Here is a 19,912-nt window from a genome sequence, read left to right on the forward strand (position 1 = left end):
TATGTACACAAAGTTTTTAATCCATTAAATTCATATATGGAGTCATATCTCCATAATAACGGCATTCGACTTAAACTTTCTACATTTTCTGATTCGCTCTAAGAAGTTTTGATGCATCTACATATGTTTGAAACGAAATAAATCAAAATATTTTCCACCTCATAATAACACAGCTCAAGCACTTTCCAGACCTTCTGAAATTTTCTTGCAAATGCCCGCTAATGCCTCAATTGTTGAATTCTTCATGCTAGTTATGTCTTCACCGGTATCGCAAGCTTTCGTCACTTCTGGATCCAGTGGCAGTGCACCTAAGTACGGCACTTCCATTTCGGCACACATCGCTGCGGCTCCACCAGTCTTTGCCGGAAATATTTCTGAAGTTTGACCACAATGTCCACATCGGAATGCACTCATATTCTCGACTACGCCCAATATTGGTATACGCTGTTTCTTGCAGAAATTGATTTCCTTTCGCACATCTAACAGTGAAACTTCTTGCGGCGTTGTTACAATTAAAGCATGCAGCGTATCCTTGTCACTGTCATCACGCAAATAGGATACAACCGATAAGTGTTCATCTGAAGTACCTGGCGGCGTGTCCAATAGAAGTAAATCCAGTTGTCCCCAGTCGACTTCACTCAAGAATTGTCTAATCATGCCGTTCTTCTTGGGACCACGCCAGATGATGGCATTATCAGGAGAATCGAGCAAAAATCCAATGGACATCAAGCATAAATTATCGTCCACGCCAACCGGTGACCAACCAGATCCGGATTGATGCACGTTTTCACCTTCAACACCAAGCAAACGTGGTTGCGAAGGCCCACAAATATCAACGTCCAATACACCAAAATTGCGATCGGGATAGGTGCGTGCCAAATAACGTGACAATAGAGTAGTAACCGTACTCTTACCTACACCACCTTTGCCGGAAAGTACGAGGAGCTTTTGTTTGACTTCGCGCATTGATTCGGCAACGAGTGCTTTGCCGGGATCTTCCATTTTTGTGTTGGGATCACTGCATAGCCGTTGGTTGGGACAGCCAGCGCAAGCGCTGGCTTTACCGGCGTTTTCTGTGCCCACACCGGGACAGTTCTCAGGCTCAGCTTGCATAGTTTGCCTAGTTGACTGTTGTGAAATTCAACTCTGATGTTACAAAAATTGGGGAAATGCCGCGAAGCACCACAAACATTTAACTATTGCTCTTTTGCAGTTTAATAGGTAAACAAAATATATTGCCGTCAAATATTTTTGAATTCTAGAAACTAATAATAATAAGTTAAACAATCGACGTTATCTTCCAATGTTATATCTGCGCACCTTAATATGTTAATTTCTGATAAAAAGCAGTTCACAATAATTCTTATATGAAAATTGTAGTTCGTTTAGCGGTTCTTGGCTGAGTACAAGGTGACACTGAATTTGTAAAATTGTCAATAGACAAATCAAATGGTTTCAAAAATCTAAGGATGTTCACTTATAAAACGTTCACATGTGCATTAATCACCTATAAGTCGACGAAAATAATATACTATCTAATTAGCTGCAAAATTGACTATCAGCTGTCAATACTGCTTTGGTAGGTTTTTCTTCATAGAAATTATTTTGGTGGAATATTTCGGTGTTTTTGGTTTCATTAATTATTACTAACGATAAGAAGAAAATGCAAGGAGAAAGAATAGCTAATTTAATTGCGCAATTGACTGCTAATAACAGTTGGAGGAAATCCGTAAGCGATGTTTACTGAGGTTGTAAAAAATTATGGCAGTAATACGCATCGGAAATTCTATACTACATTTTATAATAAGTAATAAGAGGACAAAATGTTTATGGACACAAGCTTTTTTCTGTAAAATGAATCCATAATTAATAATATTTAACAAACATTTTATCAAAGTTATGTTTACATACCTGTTTTCTTTGCAGGCATCCATTTCATTTAGTTTTTATTTTGATGTTTCTCCTTACATTCGTAATAATAATTAATGTTAACACAGGGTTGTATGTCAAAAAGTATAGTTATTATCTGGAATTATTTTATAATCTCAGATTTTGGGAGAGAAATTTTGTATGGTAAATCGCGTTTTTTAATAACGGAGTTTGAGTTAAGTGCGAAAAAGTAGATCTCCTATATACTTATATGTGAACGTATTATAACCTAGTTTTTGCTATAGAGGCCCACTGAAATCAAAAATCTCATTGCGCATATAAAGAAAACGCCTCTTAGCCAAGTTTTGTTTAGAATCTATATTCTTTGTTTTACTAAATTGTTAAATTTATTAACAAAAAGAGATAAAACAGAAAATCGGTTACCTAATTCATAATTTACTTATAGCTTGCGCCCAACGACAACCCAACGTTATGGAAAAAAAGGTGGAAGGAAGGAAATCGAACGGGTATCTCAATAAAATCTTTTGCTTTAATAAAATATCTCACTATTTAAGCGACCACACTTATTTCACAGAATATAACTGTAATACTAAACATTTCAGACTTACAAAAGGTCTGTTCACGTAAAAATGATTCAGTAACTTGCTAGTAACTTAATTTCCGCGAATTCATTCTCAGCAAGAAAAATATCAATAAAAAAAATACATGAACGCAAAACCAATAGCAACTTGCAAGTTTAACGAACAGCTGATTAAATTATTGGCGGGGAAAATCTCAAAAAGTAAAAAAAATCAGTAGAGCTACCTCGTATTACATACAAAATAAAAACAAAGCAAATAAAATACAAAATAACGAGCTTAGCGTCTTCTTCTTCTTGATTGGCGCGATATGATTTTTTAGCATCATATGATTTTATTTTGTCCACAATAATTTGTACTATTTCATCGTCGCTGTCATATGAAGAACATTCCAATGGTACATTTCATTGCGGCATATTGGAAAGTGCAAAAACGGTGACTGGAGGCTGTGGTTCAGAAGCGCATACCTCTATATGTAAAGGGTGTTTTTTTTAGAGGTTAAGTTTTCAAGTTGGCACTACTTTTTTCGTAGATGGTCTTTTTGACAGCTGCCACCTGATTTATGCTCAGTTTGGTTTGCCATTTCATAATGAATAGACTTACTCCTGAACAACGTTTGCAAATCGTGCAAATTTATTACGAAAATAATGGTTCGGTTCGCGCGACGCATCGTACGCTGCGTCCAATATTCGGTCGACATAATCGTCCATCAGAGTCACTAATTCGATTAACCATGGATCGGTTTCGCACCACGTTTGCTCTAGTGGATAATACGCATCCTCAGAGACGTCGTACAGTGCGCACCGAAGACGCTATTGCTGCTGTGGAGCAGATTATCGAAGAAGACCCGAATGAGTCCATCCGCCATCGCGCGCAGCAATTGGAGATGTGCCCATCTACTTTATGGAAGATTTTGTGGAGGGATCTTGGTTTGCGGGCTTACAAAATCCAATTCGTGCAAGAATTGAATCCGAACGACCATCAAGCGCGTCGCACGTTCGGTGAATGGGCCCAAAACGAGATGGCCACCGATCCCGATTTTCACAAGAAAATTTTGTTCAGCGATGAAGCTCACTTTTGGTTGAATGGGTATGTCAATAAGCAAAATTGTAGCATTTGGAGTGAACATAATCCACAAGCCATTGCTGAGACGCCGTTACATCCTCAAAAAGTCACTGTTTGGTGTGCTCTATGGGCAGAGGGAATCATTTGTCCATATTTCTTTAAAAATGAAGCCGGCCATAATGTTACAGTCAATGGAGAGCGCTATAGAGCCATGATTAATGACTTTTTCGTGTCTGAATTGGACGATGTTGATGTGGACGACCTTTGGTTCCAACAAGACGGCGCTACGTGCCAAACAGCCAACGCAACAATCGATTTATTGAAGGAAACTTTTGGTGAGCGCATTATCTCGCGCCGTGGACCTGTGGCGTGGCCTCCAAGATCGTGCGATATAACACCGCTGGACTATTTCTTGTGGGGCTATGTGAAGTCGCTTGTCTACGCAGATAAGCCCGATACGATTGACGTCTTGGAAGAGAATATTCGGCGCGTTATTGCTGACATACGGCCCCAATTGCTGCAAAAAGTGGTCGAAAATTGGGCCTCTCGGCTGGAATTTATTCGAGCCAGCCACGGCGGCCACTTGCCCGAAATCATTTTTAACCCTTAACTGGTATCGTAAATTTGACTAACGAAACTAGAATCGTGGGGGCCGCGCGGCCCCCTATTAAAATTAGATTCTAGGATACAAATGTCTACAATTTTTTTCAAGAATTATTTTGATGGAACAAATAACAAGCTTGTTTTATGAAATTAATAAGTTTTTATTCATATACTTCTTTTAACTTATTTACTACAAGAGACCACAAAATTTGGACAATTTTTTGGTATTTTTTTCTTACCACTATAAAAATAAAAAAAAATATTATTTCGAAAGTCTTTAGCTAACATATGTATGTTTTCTTATTTCTTATAAAATCAACTTTGAAAAAATAAACTAAAACATAAGTATTTCAACGTATAGTGGGCTCAGCACGGCCCCCGCAACGTACGTAGCTCCGCTCTGGTAAAACCTTCAGCGCCGAAAGTCCGACACCCGCCGCGTGTCGCGACGTAATGAGATTACCCAAAATGGCAGCCGCGTACTATGCGTAGTTTTTAAGAAATTCAAAAAAATAAAACGCGTGGGGTCTGCGCGGCCCCCACGATACCAGTTAAGGGTTAAAACATAATGACAAACCCTTATCTTTATAATAAAGCTAAATTCTTGGCGATGGCATTAAATTATATACGTTTTATTTCATCTTGAAAACCTAACCTAAAAAAACACCCTTTATTATTGGCCCATTTCTATTTAATTTGTGAATTCAAGTAAATTTTATCTAAAATATATTTCCTTACATTCTCAGTTTTATTTAGCATTTTTATTTAAATTTAGAATTTTGACTCAATTCGCAAATTTTAATTCGTATTTATTTTTACTTTGCGATCTGCTGTTTTTCTCACTTGCAAATTCTTACAAGCAAAGATTTGTCCAGTAAGAACTTGCATCTTCCCCTCAAAATGAAATGTCATGTTGCTCTCGCACTTCCCCTACTTGCAAGTTTTTTTGATGCATGAACACCAAAACTTGATAGTTTGTGACAATTGTTAGAAGTTGTTTGCTTCATGTACAGACCTAAAGTGAAGTCGCCCCCAAAGCTCCATTACTAAAAAAAAAATGTTGTAAACTTGCAAAACGATAAGGAAACAAAACGTTATTCATTATTTACCTCCGATAAACTTTATTAAGAAGTTAATTGCCAGCTATCCAGTAACTAGTTACTGAGAAATCACTTCCATTACCGATTACGTTCTGATTAAGCATTTAACTAGACATTGGGAAAATGTCTCCCTAAAGTTTAATGGAAGGCTGACTATTCTTGTTACACAAATATTTAAGTAATAATATACTATACAAGATTGATGTAATACTAACCACTAACATCTAATCAACAATGGTTGGCCAGCAATATTACGTTTAACGGTATTAAACACCTTTCGAATCACAGATTAATTTTAATGTACTTTTTATACTTATACGCACATATGTTGATGTAATTGGGTATGCATTTGGATAAGTTAGCCGACTTTTTAATAAAACTCGTACTGCGCATCTTCGTTACGACGCGTCATAGCGATACCGTCGTACACCTCTTCCTCAACCAAACGTTGATGTTTGTTACCTCGCCGCTTTAGCTTGACATAGGCAATTTTCGTCCTTTTTAATGGCTTCAAAAGTTTTATCACATAAATAATAGCCAAAACTGCTATGACGGCCAGTAGTATCATCAAAATTGCACAAACTAAAAGTTCCGTCTTTACAGGTGAACGAATATAAAGCATTACTTTTGACTCTCCATCGACGGTGTCGCTGACGTTTTTAAACTGGCAATAGGGTAAAAATGCATGTTCCAAATTTGGCAGCGATGCTGGTATTACGTTATGTTGGAAATTTGGTAGACAAATGCATTTGAACGTATTATTAAAAAGTTCGCACTGCGAATTGGCGGGACACGCCTCCACTAATGTGTTGGAAATTGATGAATTGCTGCAATTTCGCACTGAAATAAATCATGAAATTTAATGTAGTAAAAATGCGTAAATAACTTTTTAATTAATTATTACACTCACAATTCGCATCCATTGCGGCACTACTAAGGGCACACAAAAACAAAATGAAAACTTTATACTGACCGCACATTCGCACCTGTCGCACTCTAAGCTTGATCGTTGGATCGTTGAGTTTGCTTAGGTCCAAACTAAATAGTAGAGAATAGAGCAATGGGGCACTTAGTGGCACATCCAGCAATATCATTATACGCCTTCATACATTTGTTTATACATATGTGCATATTTACACTAGTATTGTGCTCTTTGTGAAACAAAAAACAAGAAAAAAAAAACAATTGCAAACAAGTTTTGCTTAAAGCTCTCTCATGATCTCAGCCACTTTGTTTGTTTGTCACTTGTGACTCCCTCTCAGTATACCTGGTCGTTGTTTTTGTTATCTTATCAAGAGTAGCTCGCTTTATGGCTAAATAAATATACGTATGCATACATATGTATATATGGCTCAAATGTAAGTACTTGGCTCATATGTGTATATACGAGTGTACCAAATCAATTTGATGTGTAGTGCTAATTGTATCAATAGACTAATGGTTGTTCACAGTTTGAAAGGCTGCCTCCATTTAGCGCAATAAAAGGAGTGCTAATTTTCAATTGTACTGCGTAAATATGAACATTTGTCGGTATAAACTTCGAAATTTGTCACTACCTGTGGTATTATCATCTATCAGGTCAAGTTTATCACTTATGTCAACATACAAGAATCCAATGGTTAGGTTGGATGGCTGCCACTCATTGTTTATGTAGTAGATATGGAGGTTTACTTAGGCTAAGTAGTGCAATAGTCCCAACTCTTGGGAAAGTTGTTGGCTCTTTTATTTACCTTAAAAAATTGAAGCGCGAACAATTCTGAATACTTGTAAAATATATGTACTACGAGTATATTTACATACACACTTACATATGTATTTAGGAATGATAAGCAGGCGAAACGGATTTATTAAATATCGTTGCCGCATTTTAGCCAGAGTGGAATAGTGCACAAGACTGCTTACGTCCTTTTCGTCTTTCCAGCCGCAAGAGATATCACTGGATAGAAAGTCCAACCTATTACTGTGTATATGTTGTTGTTGTTGTAGCAACATAAGTATCCTCAATACATGTACGGGTAACGCTGCTGGGGTGACTGTCCTTGGCCGGATATAAGTCCGTTTATGCCGACTACCACATTAATGAAGGAATGAATAATCTGTATTCCTGGCTTGAAATTTTTGTCACAGAATTTAAGCAAAATTTGTTCTGATATCTGTTATTTGACTCTTTGATGGAAATCGAACCGAGTGGGGTTTCTATCTTTGAGCAGAGTTTACCATGAATAATTGAATGAACTTAAGCGGGCGTGTGAATAGGTGGATAGTATCGAGCGGGGTACCTTCTCATGTCGGACATATGTATGATGAGTACCTCAATATCCTGAATGCTATTGTGCGAAGATAACGCGCAGCTCACGAAGCAGCTGAAGCTCATCATCTGACGAATAATTCTGTCTCTTTCCTCACTTATATGTACGTACTCGGACGAGATCAACGAATGTGCTTGCACCCATACTTGCGGAGCTCATTCAGGACTCTCCTTAGTTCGATGACTATCTCCGATGTCTTGTTTGTTTCGATTTAACAGCAGCTAGGTTGCCGAAGTTAATCGTAATAGGTCGCTTGGTAGAGTTAGCGGTTGTGAGCCAAAGGTTTGACTCTTTGCTGATGTCAATTCAGCCTGAATGACGTATCAATGGTCAGGGCAACGAAGGCTTAAATTTAGTGAGAGATCATAGGAGTGAATTCCACACTTTATTTCATCGTTCAGCTTAAAGTCATCTGTATATGTAGCCGTGCATACTGGGCCCAGCACCGTCTTCGTTTCTCTTTGTTGTAGAGGAGTAGTATACCAGTTATAATAGTGGCAAATTTGTCGTAACGGCATAAAGGACAACTCCATTATATTTAAAGAACTGTTGGTCAAGAGACTTTACACATTAATAAAAATAAAAAGTCTAAGTGTTGTGAATAAAAGGGTCTGGGTTGTAACGCAATCTTAATAATTGTGTATGTAGTGATATCCTCCCAATGAAGAAATTTGGTGGTCTCTAATGAGCTATTATTATATTATTAAGGAAACTGTTATCTCAACAGGTATATCTTGGAAGCGGGCTGTTTACCGAACATATTTTAGGACGTCTTTATCAGTTCCCTTTCATTAGCCGCCGCCGTAGCCGAATGGGTTGGTGCGTGACTAATACTCGGAATTCAGAGAGAACAAAGGTTCGAATCTCGGTGAAGGACCAAAGTGAAGGAAATGTTTTTTTCTATTAGTGGTCACCCCTCGGTGGTAGTGGTCTGCCATGAAAAATCTCCTCAGTGTGTATAATCATTGAATAACCGACAAGCTCTGAACAACATGAACACATTTAACATTCATACAAACTCCCGAAATATATACATCGCTTTTACAAATTCTTGTCTTGACCATGATGCAAACTCTTAAATGCCTTAATCCCCAAACATTTTGAATCTATTGAGGCTAAAATCTAAATCTAAATCTGGATATGAAAATACGCGTGAACGAAACGAGAAGAAACAGGGTAAATTTTCTCGAACGACAGCAAAGCAGGTATATCCGCCAGCTAATACAGTGTTTTTCGTAGGACGTTAAAGGAATAGGTACAATATGAGCTGATATCGTCTGGTCAAACTATTGACTCTGATCTCGACTGTCAACAACTAAAGAAACATCCAGAATTCATCAACATTCAACAGAAAATGCGTCGTGAGCGTGGCTGGAGTACATATGTTTATATTATATATCCATCTTATAGGCCTGATCCATTCCTCATACCTTACCTGACCCTCAGACTATTAGCTCTCAATTGGACCTGTGATAAACTCTCTTACTACGCCACAAATTAACTTTTTCTATTATATAGGAAAATTTTGATCTACACTCGAAACTACTGACTACTATATTAAGAATATTGCATACTCATTTTTTTTTATTTTCTCATCAATTTAATTGTTTAAAGATTGTATATATTTTATAGCATAAATTGCTTATATCTCTGAAATAATAATTGCTTATATCTCAACTATTTTTTAACGTTTTTATAAAAGAGCGAGAAAAACGAAGTGGAAAGTGAATAAAATGTTGCTTAGATGGGTGGATATATTAAAAAATTTAAGAAAAACTGCTCAATTTTTTAAATTTTTTATTTTTTAACCAATACCGCTTAATCCCGTTGGAGTACTTCCAGCGGTGCCAAGTGTCAACGTAATGGTTAACAAATTATTTGAAAATTCACTAAATATCATGTGGCAACTCTTGAAAATTCCAACTGCCAGCTGACGGTCTTTTTGCGTCAATACGAAATTTTTTACCTTGGCAGTTTTTTAGATTTTGCAATAAACGTCAATAAGCGTTGTGGTAGAGTGTGGATTATTGGAGAGCAGCTGCCGCCGTCGCATCTAAATTGCTTCATACATTCAATTAAATATAAAAAATTCCCGAAATGAATTCGGCCAACAACAGTGCAGCTTCAGTTAAAATGAATGGTACAAGCACGACGAATGGAATTGCAGAAGCGACAACAAAAACAAGTGAGTGTACAAATCATGAATAGAAGCACCAATCAGGTGAGGTGTCAATGAGCACTTATTGAATTTTATTATATATCCGGAAGGGACACGGAATACATTCCATATGCATTTGCACAAAAAGGTTTGCATTACAAGCAAGTCTTCATCAAATACACAGAAAGTGTAGGTGAGGTTGTCAATCGGTCGCACAAGTCAAATAGCTGTGAATTTAATTACCAAAACATGCGTCAAACGAACGTTGGCATTATCTATCGCAAATATATGCATCGCATCTACATATGTAGTAACGTACATACAAACACATCCAATATATAAACTTTGAAATCGAGCAGTTTTCCGCATTTGTTCATGCAGTTAGCAAACAGCATTTGCTGTAGTGGTATAATCGTAGACTAATTACAATAAGACTTAACTTAAGCTTTCGCAACGTCATTGCGGAATGTTTGTTTTTATTACCATATTTTAATGTGCACCACTTACTCTTTCAGATGGCAACGGCTGTTTTAGGGACGACGATTCGTGGAAAGAAATCTCCATTGATGTTCCTTGGGGTGTTGTAGCTGGTATGTTTTCGAGCTTTAAAACTATACAAATAAGTATGTACGTATGTATGTGTTGTGGGGTTTTAAATATGGTAATTCAATCTATGGACTTTTGGTACTATAAAAAATCGTTTAATCTAATTGATGGAATTCAACTTTAATCTTTAAGTGAGTTCTAAAAAGCCTTGAAGCAAAAAATAATAGTTTACCGGCATAGTTCAGCAAAATTACCCTAACATTTATAGGGAATGTTTCTGAAGTTTTAACAACAACAACATAGTTTACCTAGCAAATCTCTGCTGTTGCATTAACTTAAGACATTCCCACATATTTTGAAGAAAGCTGCTAAATTGAGAGCTTTTGGCCGGCTATAGTTATCTTGATCGCTCCGGTAACGCAGAATCGACTGCCGGAGGAAATGCCAAGCGAATCTCTTAGTTTTTGCAGTGTCATCAGTGATGTATGCAGGGCACTAACCACCTTTTCACATGCCCTTTAAAACCTACTCATCTAACACCCCTCTCCCTCTGGACCCAACCTGTCGAAACAGCATGTTTCCTAGGCCTACAGTTAGATGAGCCAGACGAAGATGACCGGTGATATACCCTACACTGACGGGACTTGTATTTCTGCTACAACAACTGCAACATGTATGCAGTTTGGCGTTGTGTTGATGAAAAACTATGTGTTTTTTGTTGACCAACTTATGTGAATGCCGACCTTCCTCAATTTCCCCATAATTTTTATAGATTTTTACAATAAATTGTTGACTAGGTAAAGAGACTATAATTCAAAGCGGTGTTCATCTTTTTCAAAATTTCATCACAAAAAAAAATTAGTCAGTCATCGTTCACGAAGTCGCATTTCACTAGGGTCTGCTGTTTAAAATATCAATAAAAATCTTTATGTTCATACTCAAATTTTTGTAATATTGATAAGAGTAAAAATAAGCAAGAGTAGATTAGTTGGATTAGTCATTTGTCTATATGGATATTGTTTTTGTAGAAGCTTTTGTCACGCGTCGATATTTGTTGATTAAATGGAATGCGCAATAAAAAAGCATTGACATAAGATTTTTGCTTTTTGTAGTTTTAGTTCAAGTGAATAGAAGAAGCAGCTAATGCAAAGAGACAAAACATGTTTCGTACATCATAACTGCAATTGCCTCTTCTGCGTTTTAAAGCTGACATAGCAACTTATTTTATTGAAATTTCATTAGTTTTAAATTGCAATTAGTGGTGCCGTACCGTAGCCATAACCGTAACCATAGCAAGCAGGTGTTCTGATCAAACATATGAGCATCACTGTAAACGATTGTAGGTGCCGCACCATAACGCCATAACCAAACTTTGGGAAAAAACTGTGTCTGTCAACAGCTGCATCTTTTCGCCGAAGATTCCCGCTGGACTAATCGACAAAGTTCAGCGACTTTTAACTCAGCTGCCAGTGAAGTTTAATACATATGATTATCCGCACGCACTTTACTTTTATTTTTAAATTTAGCCGTCGCACGATGAACCCAACACATCAGTCTTAAAAGCTTATAGTTTGAGCACCTTACGAATTCAATGTTTCGTTCTTTCTCAGTAAGTGTCAGGAGGAACTTTCTAAATTTGCATCTTCCATATCCACAGGTATAGAAGGCCATTAATTGTTCGGATACTTTAGTAACTGTGGGCCAGTTATCCAACGCGAACAAACTGTTCGCTGTTAGTCAGGTTACATAAACTGCACCGTCCTGTTGAAATCACATATCGTCCACATCCATATCTTCCAATTCGGGCCATAAAAAGTTCGTTATCATCTCACGATAGCGAACACTATTCACAGTAACTGCCTGACCGCCCTCATTTTGGAAAAAATACGGCCCAATGATGACCCCGACCCATAAACCGCACTAAACAGTCACTCTTTGTGGGTGCATTGGTTTTTCGGCAATCACTCTTGGATTATCATTTGCCCAAATGCGGCAATTCTGCTTATTGACGAATCCACTGAGGTGAAAATGTGCCTCATTTTGATTTGAACGCCCGTTTTCATAATCAGCCGGAATAACTTTAACGCGTTGCCCGATTGTGTATCTTTCCATGGTTCAAATTCAGTTAGTCTGAAATTGAAAAATGTCAAATGAAATGCAGAAAAAAACTTGACGTTTAGATGTGGTTCACATTCAACATCGGCCCTTGAAATTTAACCACCCTTTATATTGTATATATATATATATGTGTATATATTATCTCTTGCGGCTTCACGTCGTGGCTATAAACAATGCCCTTCTTTAGTCTAACACAATGAACGACGAAAAATTGATTGACTTAGTGGAAAAGTATCGGTGTTTTTATGACAAAATGCAAATGCTGTCATTAACTCTACTTTAATATCAGCTGTTTATGGTTACGGTATGACTAATCGACAAATGCTGTAATGCTGCGGCTACGGTTATGGCTACGGCACCACTAATTGCAGCTTAAAGTTAATCTGATTTTTAAATTTATGGTGATCTATCGATTTTTGATAATTTATTTTTTGTCGAGTCATTTGTAATGCCGAAAGTGGTGATAAAAAACGGAATAGTTTGATTTTTAGAATTTTTTTTTTATCGATTTCAAATGAACTTTTCATAATCATAATATTTATATATATTTGCCACTTCAGTCTCAAACGTTCGCCGTATGTTCCCGAAGATACTTTTTTAGGCGAAGTTTTTGAAAGGAAGAGTCTATAATTAATTTTATAATTTGAAGTGGCAATTTATGAGTTCGAATCTTCGTGCATGAACTTCAAACAGTGGGAAAAGTTTTTTTTTCTAAAAGCGGCAGGCAATGACAAGCCTCCGAGAGTATTTCTGCCATGAAAAAGCTCCTCATAAGAATCTGCCTCTGCCGTGCGGAGTCGGCTTAAAACTGTAGGTCCCTCCATTTCTGGTACAACATCAAGACGCACACAACAAATAGGAGGAGGAAGCACCCAATAAGGGTGTAAGCGCCAATTATTTCCTTCAATTTATGATGTGCGTCTTGATATTGTTTTTCATGACTGTCGAGGACCGAGAGCTTCTTGAGACAATTAGTTCTTACCATTTTATGTTTTATATTCACAGTACGCAGCTACCGACTAGCATGAAATGAAAAAGGTGAAGATTTCGACCTTACGATCTTTTGCACCTTTGGCAACTACCATTCTATGTCTAAAATTGTGTTTTGTTCATTGCAAAGTGCAGAAACAATAAATGAATCCAAATAACGAGCATAATTCGTTTCTATATCGAGTAGATATTTCGATCTGATTAGTGGAAAACGATTTCGAGATTATGTACGTAATTCTGAGCCACCGAATTTCGAATTAAAAGCATTTGAGGTTATAATTTGTGGTACATACGAGGGACATCTGATTAGCTCGCAATCATTTCGTTATTAATAATACTAACTGCTTGGCTCATTATTAGTTAAAAAAAAAAACTTTTGTTTATTATTTGGCTCATTAACAGTTAACACTGGAACAAGCAACAGCGCCATGCCAACTCAATGCGAAACCACCGTTCTGTTATCAAATGTAATCAGTTCTTAAGGACTACATCTTCATATAAAAATGGTAAAAAATGGGATTGATTATTTCAACAAAAAAGAGAGTCCTACAAAGCCGACCATAATAACGAGCCGTCCAGTGATGAAAACGACCAAAGAACATGTTCAAAGAGTGGAAAATATAGTATCGGTCGATCGAAGACTTAAATAGAGGTAGATAGTAGAAGAATTTGGTAGTAGTACAAGCAAGAGGCCTGGTAACACAATGGACCCAAGAGGTCTAGGTGAGATTTTTTTTTACAGATCAGCCAGCACTACCTAACCTAACAAGCAAGAAACGATGGCAGTGGATAGAAAGAGGAGAAAGGCCACGAAAGAAATTCATGCCTACCACTTTCTAGTATAGCAAAGAATTTCATTGATTAATGACAGGTGCGAGAGGTAGTTGAACAGAATAAATGAGGTTGGTTGTCGGACAGAGTACTGGTTTTGCAAAATAACGCGCTCATTCACAACGCTAGGATGTTGTTGTTGTTGTAGCAGCATGAACATTCCTTATATATGTATATATATACGGAGAATGCTACTGAAATGACAGTCCTTGGCCGGATATAAATATGGGTCGTTCCGGTTGCGTAAATTCGACTGCCGAGGGAACAACGCTATGATTGCGAGGAATGCCTTAAAAGCTTTGTTACAGGTTTTGATCACCTACCCGACAACCCGGGTTTGGCACGTAGTGGCCTTCCTCTTTCAAATTTAGAAAAGCAGTTGCGGCGATTAAGGTTTTCGAGCCATAGTTAGATGAAGGGGACCGCAGAAAACCATTTTGAAAAGAAACTAAAGAATATGTTTTCAGTGGCATTAAAATATTCACGATTTGTAATTCAGTTGATGGGGACTACATTGAAAAATAAAAAAAACTTAAAATCATATTTTTCGTTCATTAAGTGTCTTGGGCCGCGAGCTTGTCAGCCAACCCTTGTAGATAGTTGATAAGTCACCTGTGTATTAAAAATAAATAAATGATTAACGCGTACAATTCTGTTAGGTGTTTTCCTCCTATTTGTGGCGTGCGTCTTGATGTTGGTCCTCAAATAGAGGGACCTATGTACAGTTTTTAAACCGATTTCGAACTGCAGATAGTTTTTATGAGGAACTTTTTCACGGCAGAAATACAGTCGGAGATTTGTCATTGTCTGCCGAGGGGCGATTGCTAATAGAAAACACTTTTCTATCATTTTGGTGTTTCATGCACGGATATTCGAACTCACGTACCCGGAATGGTAGTCACGTACTAACTTCTGTGGCTACGTCGGCCGCTGTGTATTGGTAAACAATAATTTTAGCTATTTCCTAAGTTACTTTGGTAGGTGAGGCTCAACACTGAACGCAATTCACATTTTATATTTAATACTAGCTTTAACCCGCGGCCCCGCTCGCGTAGGAGTAGTTTTGAGGGATTTATGATATGTATATAAAAGAATTACAAACAATAATTTTATAGAAAAGAATTTTTTATTAATAACCATAATATTACAATATTATTTGGTTGACACGAATGCTTTTTTCAGGTATTATTTTATTTTATTTATTTTTAGTACGCCAAGTCTGAAATAGTAAATAATTCACCTTCCTGTCTCTGAAATTGAATTTCGAATGTAATTTTAAATGCTTTTACCCGGCATCCGTTGCTATGCCTCGTTGAATAAAATCAAAACAACCAATCAGAAAAATATCAAGCAAAATTATTTTTATTAATTTTCTATCTCAAACCGTTTTTGAACTTTGCATTTAAAGTCTAGAGTGTGCTATAAATAGTGGGAAATAGGAAAAACTAAGATTTTTTAGATTAAATTTAAGCAAATATTCGATTATTAGTGACGAATGAGAGTGGTAGCGCGGCCTGGGGGCTGTGGGAAGGTGTTCCATCATAAAAACATGCCTATAACCTTCATTGGGTGAAAATATGAATGTATAAAATTTTTTACGTCATTTGGTGTTGTCGTTTCATAGAGATGCGCGGACAACGTACAGACATTCACCTTTATAGTATAGATAGAAAGATTTGCTTAATACTCATTTATTTAATCTTGCAATTAAACTCACTTTTTTATTATTATTATTTTTATTCGGCTGCAGTGCTTCACAACCCATATTTACTTATTGTCTTGCATTGTAAATTTTCTTTTTGCTCGCATAAGTATTTTAAAACTTTTCCGCTTTTCCAGGCAAGTGGTGGGGCCCACTCAATCGCCAGCCCATCCTCGCTCTCCATGGTTGGCAAGACAACGCCGGCACATTCGACCGATTATGCCCGCTATTGCCCGCGCACATTCCAATTCTTTGCATTGATCTGCCCGGTCATGGCAAGTCTTCACACTACCCAATGGGCATGCAGTATTTTATCTTCTGGGATGGCATATGTCTTATTCGGCGTATCGTGCGCCGCTACGGATGGGAAAATGTGACACTACTGGGCCACTCCTTGGGCGGCGCATTGACATTCATGTATGCCGCCAGTTATCCAAACGAAGTGGAGAAACTCATCAACATCGACATTGCTGGTCCCACAGTACGCAGTATTGAACGCTCTGCAGAAACGACTGGCTGGGCTTTAGATAAATTATTGGATTATGAAAACTTACCACAAGATAAGAGGCCCTGCTATAACTACGAAGAAATGATTAAATTAGTTGTAGATGCTTACGACGGTTCGGTGGATGAGGACGCAGCTAAGGTATTAATGAGACGTGGCATGGCACCGATAGCGATAGAAAAAGAGGATGGCTTTAATTTTGCACGTGATTTGCGTTTGAAAGTCAGTTTGCTGGGCATGTTCACAGGTGAACAAGTCTTGACTTACGCTAAGCGTATACGCTGTAAAGTACTCAATATACGCGCTGAACCTGGCATGACGTTCCAGAATCCACAAATCTACATCGATGTCATTGAGACGCTAAGAAAGAACGCAGAATTGGTGATATTTGAGAAAGTACCTGGTACGCACCACTTGCATTTGGTCACGCCGGAGCGAGTGGCGCCCATCATCACTGATTTTATATTGAAATCGTAAATCAGTTGGTGGGACATTGTGGAGGCTTCAATCTAATACATATGTACAGTTATAATATACACACAAACACACATATATTTATAAGAAATGAAAAAATAGTAAGTTCTTCATACAAATAAGACATGTGCGAGGTTTAAATCTAACTGACAGAAGCATGGGAAAGAATCAAGTATTAAATATTTGTACTTCAAAATGTGTATATATGCACAATACTTTTAACCAAGGAGCATTCATTAAAGGTGGTGGCAAATGTTTTGTACGTTTGATTGTCACGGCAAAGTATTGGAGAAGTAGAAAACAAAGAATGAATTTGCCTTGTATCATTCGGTGCTGACAGCCACATGGACACGGCGAAAGAAAAAAAAAGCAAGTCACCTGATTTACCTATACTACCTTTAATAGATTCACCTTCCTTTTAACCAATTTCGGAAGATTTCAAATACATTCTGAAATGAAATTTAGCTAGACAATTTTTCCGCCAAGAACTGCAAATCTACTTAAATTTTTAATAAATAGGGGGCTTTATATGTATGTGCATACGTAATTGATACTAATATTAAAAAAAAAATAATTAGGTAAAAAATTTGGGCAATTGGTACTTCAAATTTTCTTCTATTAAATTTGTAAAATAATATATGTACAATATAAATATTGGTTATATTACACAGTCAAATAAGATGCTGAACAAACAAACTAAAAATGCCTACAATGAGATGCTGAAATAATTAAAAATAAATAAATAAAAAGCATCGCGAAAATAAGCATTTATTTTATATATTTATTTTATATTTTATATATTATATCCGCCAAACACACTTACATATATACCCACCTTGACTTGTTCAAGTCCCGGCTCTTGTCTAAAATTGCAAAGTTAACTACAGTATCGGACAAAACATTTACAACTGCAATGCAGCCTTCAATTTATTTTTTGTCATAATGTCATTCTTCACTCAATTGCAATTCAATTTCACGCTATGGATACTAAATAGAGCATCTGTGTTTTTTGTAAAGTTGAGTTAAATGAAGTAATGGCTCGAAATAAGTTCGGTGAAGTATTACGCGCGCGTGTTGTAGATGAATATAACAAAGGAATGACCCAGAAAGATATATCCATAAAATATAATATTCATAAGTCATCAATTTCTCGAATTATTGCGAACTTTATAAAAAACAAAACTATCGCGGTGGTGCATCGAGGAGGCCGAAAAAGAAAAACGGATGAAAGAACTGACAAACTGATAGCGAGAGAGGTAAAAAAATATCCATTTAGAAGTGCTCCCCAATTGGTAAAGGAGCTTGGGTTACCAATCAGCTCAAAAACTGCCAGTCGTCGCCTGGCTGAAGCTGATTTACGGACGTACCGACTAGCAAAGAAGCCGCTTATTAGTAAGCGTAACCAACAAAAACGATTGCAGTTCGCAAGGGATCACATAGATTGGCCATTAAGCAAGTGGAAAGCTGTTCTTTTCAGCGACGAATCCAAATTTAATTTGGTCGGAAGTGATGGCGTATCCTACGTTCGACGCCCACGTAACAAGCGTCTTCAAAAATCATACTGTGTAAAGACTGTTAAGCATAGTGCTTACATTATGGTCTGGGGATGCTTTTCTGCTGCTGGTTTGGGACCACTCCATCGTATTATGGGCATAATGGGCCAGTACGTTTACAGGGACATTATGGAATCGGTAATGCTGCCACATGCTGAGTGGGAAATGCCCTTGAAGTGGGTCATCCAACAGGATAATGACCCGAAGCATACGGCGAAGATCCTGAAATCATGGTTCTAGAGGAATAAAGTGGACGTAATGGAGTGGCCTCCACAATCCCCAGATCTTAACCCCATAGAAAACCTATGGGAAATAGTAAAAAAGAGAATTGATCGGACTAATGGGACAAATACTGACCAATTTTTCCAAAGAGTCCTGGAGGCATGGAGAAATATACCACAAACGATAGTTGACAATTTGATAGCTTCAATTCCGAGACGATGCAGAGCTGTTATTCAGAGCAATGGTTTTGCTAAGTTTAATAAAAATAGTTTACTGATTTCCTTTAGTTGCAATTGTTTTGTCTTATTAGATACAGGTGTTGGACACATTTGATTTTTAAATTTAAGATATGAACTGTTGAATTTGAATAAATTTGTTTTATTTACGTAAATCAACATCTTTTATTACAAATAAAGTGAAATTAACAGGTTCCAAACAAATAACGGCTGAGCAATCGAAAGTTTTCATTGCCCACATTTTAGTTGCAAATGTTTCGTCCGATACTGTATGTACAAGACCCTTATCCGACCAATCTTAACGTATTGATGTGAGGTACGAACTCTTAAAGTTGCTGACTGCGCGCGGATTGCTAGCATGGAAAGAAAAATTTTAAGAAAGATTTTTGGCTCAATACGAATGGTCGGTAAGTGCAGTGCATAAGATGGCTAGGTCATGTTGCGCGTATGCTTGCTGACTGTGCCATGAAGAAAGCCATGACAGGAAAGCTAATGGGCCAAAAAAACCAAAGGCAAACCGAGCAACCGATAATAGACGCAGTGGAAAATGATCTCAAGGATTTGAGAAAAGGTAACTACGAAGCAAAAGCTTAAGATTGACTGCTTTGGAGGAGCATTGTGGAGGAAGCTTTGACGCACCCCGCGTTGTAATGCTGTGAAAGAAGAAGCACACTTATAGCATGCGCATACATATCGATGAAAGAAAGGCTGACGTTTCTGCAATTACGTGTCGGAATTTTAAGCCAATCAGAGCAAAGCAGAGCGAGTTATTGCACTTTTACTGAAAGGTTATATGTCAAAGTTTCAGGCCAATCAGAGCAAAATTGAGGGAGTTACAGCACTTTTTCCGAAAAGATTTGACAGTTTTGTTGTTTGACAACCGATTTTCATGATTTCACATCATTTATTTAACGATTTCCTTGTGCCGCGCGGAAAAATTTAAAGCCTTTTTATTATTGATATTTCGCTTTTTTTACGAATGACACACTGCTTCCTTGAGCGATGAAACAAAAATAAATTTATTTGGAAATG

At 37.3% G+C, this 19,912-nt stretch overlaps 3 protein-coding genes across 3 annotated transcripts; 1 reads left to right on the forward strand and 2 right to left on the reverse strand.

The window, feature by feature from the left end:
* On the reverse strand, positions 1-1,359 carry LOC128865427 (cytosolic Fe-S cluster assembly factor NUBP1 homolog). Its single transcript, XM_054105797.1, has one exon. The coding sequence runs from the start codon at positions 1,111-1,113 to the stop codon at positions 175-177; it is 939 nt and encodes a 312-aa protein (XP_053961772.1). The 5' UTR covers positions 1,114-1,359; the 3' UTR covers positions 1-174.
* Positions 1,360-5,237: 3,878 nt separating this feature from the next.
* Positions 5,238-6,312, reverse strand: LOC128863111 (uncharacterized). Its single transcript, XM_054102060.1, has 2 exons — positions 6,147-6,312; positions 5,238-6,076 (listed from the first exon to the last, which is right to left on the reverse strand). The coding sequence occupies exons 1-2, from the start codon at positions 6,214-6,216 to the stop codon at positions 5,607-5,609; spliced, it is 540 nt and encodes a 179-aa protein (XP_053958035.1). The 5' UTR covers positions 6,217-6,312; the 3' UTR covers positions 5,238-5,606.
* Positions 6,313-9,486: 3,174 nt separating this feature from the next.
* Positions 9,487-17,633, forward strand: LOC128863437 (probable serine hydrolase). The gene is made up of 3 exons (XM_054102596.1): positions 9,487-9,730; positions 10,219-10,293; positions 16,028-17,633. Exons 1-3 carry the CDS (start codon positions 9,643-9,645, stop codon positions 16,870-16,872), a joined length of 1,008 nt encoding a protein of 335 aa, XP_053958571.1. The 5' UTR covers positions 9,487-9,642; the 3' UTR covers positions 16,873-17,633.
* Positions 17,634-19,912: the final 2,279 nt, after the last annotated feature.

Source organism: Anastrepha ludens, chromosome 5, assembly GCF_028408465.1.
Source record: "Anastrepha ludens isolate Willacy chromosome 5, idAnaLude1.1, whole genome shotgun sequence".
In the NCBI taxonomy this organism is placed as follows: domain Eukaryota; kingdom Metazoa; phylum Arthropoda; class Insecta; order Diptera; family Tephritidae; genus Anastrepha; species Anastrepha ludens.